At 39.8% G+C, this 6,000-nt stretch overlaps 1 protein-coding gene across 1 annotated transcript; it reads left to right on the top strand.

The window, feature by feature from the left end:
• The first annotated feature begins 3,313 nt into the window (after nt 1-3,313).
• LOC126401352 (S100P-binding protein-like) lies at nt 3,314-4,499 on the top strand. The gene is made up of 4 exons (XM_050062559.1): nt 3,314-3,359; nt 3,645-3,745; nt 4,046-4,142; nt 4,256-4,499. Exons 1-4 carry the CDS (start codon nt 3,325-3,327, stop codon nt 4,377-4,379), a joined length of 357 nt encoding a protein of 118 aa, XP_049918516.1. The 5' UTR covers nt 3,314-3,324; the 3' UTR covers nt 4,380-4,499.
• Nucleotides 4,500-6,000: the final 1,501 nt, after the last annotated feature.

The raw sequence follows: 6,000 nt of genomic DNA, 5'->3' as shown, positions 1-6,000 counted from the left end.
ACAACACCTGTATCAACATTCGCAGCTGGCGCACATGAAAAAAGACAAGAGAAAGTCTGCCTCGCAAAGGGAGACAACACGAGACAACACAAACTTGGTGGAACATTTGAGTTACCAAACCGTGACGTCTGTACCTAGGTACTTACTGAACCATGATTTTTTTGGTACCGTTACACCCCTACTATTTATTGTTCTAAAGGTTTGTATCCAAAAGGACTTTTCCTTAGGGAAAGTACCGAAAGAGTATCGAAAAGTATCAAAATTCATATTGGTATCGGTACCGAAACAAAGATTTTGGTATCGTGACAACACTAAAAACTAGTAGTAATAACGATGATAAGATATTATAAGATAAACGGAAGCACTGACAGAGAAAAAACAGCGTAATAATACGCCAGTTCGTAGTGTGTCCACAGGAACTTTGAGGCAGAGAGATAGCATCCATGGGTTAAAGACCATGAGTGGTCAGGGAAGGTCCGATGGTGACATAGGGTGTTTCTCAAAGTCAAGGAAGCAACCTCAATCAAATTTCAAGGAGGCTACGTAATGGAACCCTGCTGAAGGACTGTTGTGTCAAGGATCCCTCCGAATTTCACAGAGGACTGAGGCTTTCTTTCAGAGAAATTCCAAGGATGCATGTGCCAGCGCTCGACAGTGCGAGCATTTAACTCGCATTTGCGACTAAAAATAGGTGTGTGCGAACTGTAAAAAATATTTAGGCGCACATGTGTGCATAAAAAAAATCAGCCGAAGCAGCCTCTGTTTTTGTCAATAAAAAAATATGATAATCTAAACGCAAATGTTGGAGGAACTCCAGCCGCTTTCCCTCTTCCCCGTGTGACACGGTTATGGGCAGTTTTCCAAGCCACTGTCGGCACAATGAATATAAGTCCCACTGTCGGCAGGGTGGAAATAAGTCAAAGTGTGGCGGAGGAGACGGACCGGGTTAAGCGGCGGACCTTCGGGGAAGCCTGCTCCGTTCTCCCCACAGTTAGGGACCGTTCTCCATGGCCAGGCTGTCGGCTAGGTGGAAATAAGTCAAAGTGTGGTGGAGAAGAGGGACCGGGAAAAGCGGCGGACCTCCGGGGAAGCCTGCTCTGTTCTCCCCGCAGTTAGGGACCATTTGCCATGGTACCGCTGCTGGGCAGGGTGGAAATGAGTCCTGCTGAGTTTCAGAGGACCTGGAGAATGTTTTAAGATAGTAATAACAATATATAAGATAATCATATTGCAAAGATAATATATATAAGATAATAACATTAAAGACACAATTAAATTGCAATACTTTTTCAGAACTTGATGATTTTACCTTTCTGTACATTTTGTATACAAATTCATTAAATAATTTTGCTTGTAAATGTCTATTTGCATCACGTTTATTACGGAAAACACATTATTTGATCAATTTACATTGCGCCCCTAAAGTTCTTTGTGCGCTCCTTACTTTTTCAACTTAGGAGCACATGTGCTCCTTGGGAAAAAAGTTAGCGTTAAGCCCTGTGTGTGTATCCTCAGTTGGTATAAAATCCACACAATGCTTTGCACACGATTTGCTGGAGGTGAAGGTGTGGCCTCTTCAATTAAACTTGCGCCAGCGAAGCCCGGCAGGATGTAATTGTTTTTATCATACAAGTGTGGGGGAAAAAAAAGACAGCTCATAATTCACACTTTCCAATGCATCCACTGCAAAATAATGAGCTTTTTAAAATAACGTGATTTAGATAAAAACAAAAGTTTTTTAATTAATCATTTACAGCAGAGATGGAGTGCTAAGTGTTCTCCTTCCCTCCCCCCACTATTCACATGATAACAACATGATAATTGCTTTCATTCTGTCAGCTTCAATTGGTGTATTTTTCGGGGGAATCACGGTGAGAACAGCCACAGTAAATGCAATATGTTGGAATATCCTGTAGGTCAAAGCATCACTCACTTGTTTTCAGGTGAACATATTTTGGAGGATTACACAGCGGTATCATGTACAGGCAGCAGGTCAGATGTTTCAGAGCAGCGCGGCTCATCAGATCAGATCCGCTATTCAATTTGAGAGTCTGTGTTTATACTGTAAGTGATAATTTAGAAGTTTTTTCAGCTGCTGTCTATACTTCATTACTCTGAAGTATGATCCAGAGATAAATTCTCCCTAAAAGCCACAGTCTCTAAAAATACTACTATATTTGTCTGTGTGGAAGGACCCTTGCCTTGCATCTGGAGAATCCTTTCTTAGGAGGGAAGGTTCCTTGACTTTGAGAAACACCCACAGTGTCCTGGTAGTTCGAAGCACACAGTGCAGTCTAATGCAAGGAAGTAGTCCAATGTGATTAGTCAGCTCGACTCCTCATCCTTTTGATGTGTTCAATAAAAGGTTCCCAAATTTTAGAAAATGTGATGAGGGAGTTAGATAGCCTACCAAATTTCCTCAAGATGTAGACAAACCATGTCATCTAGCCATTTGGTGAAGCAAGGAGGGGAGGCAAAATGACACTTGTAGCTATGACTATACTGAATGCAAGAGCTTGCTGTAATGCAGGGGGAAGAGTCAAAGAGTAATCAGAACAGCCCAGTGTCACAATGAGACAGTCAGGAAGCAATATGGCCTTTTAAAAAACACAATCTCTTCAGTTTACATCAGTTGTGTTAATGGGAACCATGCCCTCTAATTATTAGTGATTGATCAAGCTAGAAAATATCACAGTCTGGCGGGTGGGGCAAAAAGTGATGCAGCAGCGTTCTGAGTACATAATTACTTCACCCTTTAGACCTGTGGTTGGGCAATCTTGACTTAATTCTCTCTGCTTTTCTTCTTCTTAAGTCTCCAAGAGTGCACACGGCCGAGGAGTCTTATGCTCCTGTATATGGATTTGCAGGGCGTTTACCTATGCTTATTAGGATCAACTTGCACATTTATCAACTTACAAGGACCATGAAATTCATCATTATAAGAACACAGGTGCGAAGACTTCTGCCATTTAATAACATGTCGTGAATCTGACCTCGACTTTTAGCAGGACTTTTTCCCCAAATTCGTTCTTAAGAAAATTTGGGAGGATATTGTCAACTGAGGCGCAATGACAATAGCGGCATATTTTAAAATTGGTCCAATTTCCATGTCTGTGTCGTGTTCTAATAGGCCCTATGTGTCAGATACCTGATCACAAAGTACTGGACCTCAAATTGGAATTTGGTGCGTGGTGATATTTGATTTCTTTGCACAGCTCTAGAATTGATATGTATCGATAAATCACTAACAATAACAAACACTTGTTTACATACTGTATTTTCTCACACACACACACACACACACACGATGAGAACAGAGCTGCCATGTCTGCCAAAACTGTCAGTGCCAGCAGTCAGAGGTACTGTAGTATCATCTGTCACCTGTAGGGGGAGCAGTAAATCCATATAAAACGCAGTGTGGAAATTTTGGCTAGGGCTTAATAATTGTAAAGGCAGTTGTGTCTATCCTTGATAATCATCCCATTTTTTACCTGTCTGCCTTTCTGTGTCATCAGTGTCTATAGGCTCATGTTTTTTTTAAATCTTGTTTTTACTATGCTCATGGATTGCTCTCTGCAGCATGAGATTTATTGTATGGCTGAATGTGGTTAAGCCTGCTTTTGTAACAATTTTGTCCCTTTCAGCCCGGTGTTATTTGACAGTGAGAAGGACTGGGACCGTGAGAAACAGCTGTATGTTCATTCAGTCAACAGACATTTGAAGGAGCATCAGCGAGCAGAAGAAGGTATGACCCTGAGCTCTAACAGAAACACCAAAGAACCACACTGAGACTGCCGTCAACAATTTTTTTTCATAGCAATGCAGGGCTGTACGGAACAAACACTTAAAGGAATCATGGTGTTCATGTGTCTCTTTTAATGACCGCAGTCAATATAACAACTGAGCAATTATTTGAACTGTACATTGAACTATACATCAGAACATTTATGTTATATTTGTAATGTTTTCTCCACTTTGTGATTTAGTCTATTTAAACTTAATATTTAAATGTGGTTGTAAAGAAATACATTCGTGTTTCCTGCAGATGTCATGACTGAGCTGCAGAATCTGATGAACCATGTGGCGGACCAGACACCAGGCACTGGCAGACGGTGGCAGCATCCTTCTGATTTTACTCGCAGGTACATTTTTCTCTTTGGGTTTCTTTATCCTTATGAGGAGGTGTGGACTTAAAATAGTCTTGAGGCAGACCTGTTTCAGCCAATGTAAAATATGGATATTTTCTTACTTTTAGGAACTATGTAAGTCACTTTGGGAACCAAATTCCAAAGGTGACCCTCCAGGAATGGCAGGCCAAGAACTGTGCGAACAAACGATTCGCCAAGGTCCCCAAGATATTTGAAAGGAGCCACGTCTAAATTTGTTGAGGACGGTCTTCTAAACACTTGCACTTAAGAGGTCAGCATGCTGGACTCAGTCCTGTTCTAATGTTATACCTATAAATGTTAGCAATATCAATATTATAACGTGTCAGTGTTTAAGAAAATTAATGCACGTTTTGTGGAATAATGCCAAGGAACCCAAGGGTTCAAGCATCTTAAATGCCTTGCCCCCCCCTTCTTCTATAGTTGAAACTGTTCTTGTTTTAATATGTATTTTATGTATGTTTTGTTCTTTCGCTATTTGAAATGTTGGACTTGTTGGAATGAGTGCAAAAGTATTTCCATAGAAAAAGAATAAGTAGAATGGACATTACCACTCAGATAAACAAACCGACTTGGAGCACTTTGCAAACTCACTGAGCTGAAGTTCTGTAGTAATGACACAACAAGCAGGTGAATAGTATGTTTTCCAATAAGCAATCAGTCACTTTCAAATATTACCATATTTCTCTGTTTCTTGCTGGCATCAAATGCATGTTTGCCGAAGCAAGTGAGAACAAGTGAGATCAGCATATTTTCACATCTAACTCAGTGAATTACATTTTTTTTTTCCAACCAAACTAGAGTTTGTAATTGTTTAAACAGTGGTCTGACTAACTAGATGACTACCAAGACTAATTAAGATGGTTTTGAACAGTTTTATTTTGTTTCTTTTGAGTTCAAATGAAGTGTGTTTTATGATGTCTTAACAAGGCAGTAAAGCTAACATTAGTATTAGTTTGGTGAAAGAGAAAAACTTGGATTGTTTGTAATTTTCTGGTTGATAAGAAAATTAGTTGTAAGAAGAGGGCTAAATTGGGTTCTCAAACTGGTGAGTGCGACGCACTTTATTGCGCCACTGACGTGTGTTTTCACCATAACAAGAATCAAAATTTTCTTTTGTACTTGTCAAATGAAACCAGCAAACAATCAAGCTCAATGTCTTTTCTATTAATTCTATTTCTATGGGTATTCCAAGTCCATGTTTACTGTGGATATGACTGTAAGAGTCCAAACCTGTACCGACAAGTTTATGTGTTTATCCTGTTGATTTCTTGTCTCTTGGTCCTGATAGCTTCAAGTCTGTTTCAGCAAGTGGTTCTGAAAAAGCATTCAAAGTTGTGCAATTGAACAGATTGGGCAGGGTTAGTGGATTGCATTATGTTAAGTGTTCTTGTCACCCAACAACCATTAATTGTTTTGTCAAGCCAAGTGCATAGAAAAGAAGCAGAGTAATTTGTTATGTAAATTTGTTACATATTCCTGGAAATGTTTAACATGAGGTTTTAGTTAGTTCCTGCATACAGGCCTCGAGATTCATGTAAATGGACATCCCTGCACATTTCACTTAAAATCAAGGCAACACAACTTTTCATTTATATAATATCCTAATACATTTTATATGGGGGCAGGCAGAAATTGTTTTGTGCCTCACATTGGACAGGTGTTAGCAGAAGTGATTGTTTGTTAATTAAGGTCTGTTCACCCACATTATTAAAACATCTTTCAAGTATAGCCTTAATTGTAATGGAGGAAGCCCTGCTTTTGAGTGCTTGAAAATAATTTTGTAAGCTCCACAAAGTTCCTGTGGACCTCCTTATTGACGTGTCAGCGTCCA

The sequence above is a fragment of the Epinephelus moara genome, chromosome 14, assembly GCF_006386435.1.
Source record: "Epinephelus moara isolate mb chromosome 14, YSFRI_EMoa_1.0, whole genome shotgun sequence".
Classification (NCBI taxonomy): domain Eukaryota; kingdom Metazoa; phylum Chordata; class Actinopteri; order Perciformes; family Serranidae; genus Epinephelus; species Epinephelus moara.
The sequence above is the reverse complement of the archived record's forward strand: the minus strand, read 5'-3'. Positions and strand labels throughout refer to the sequence as shown.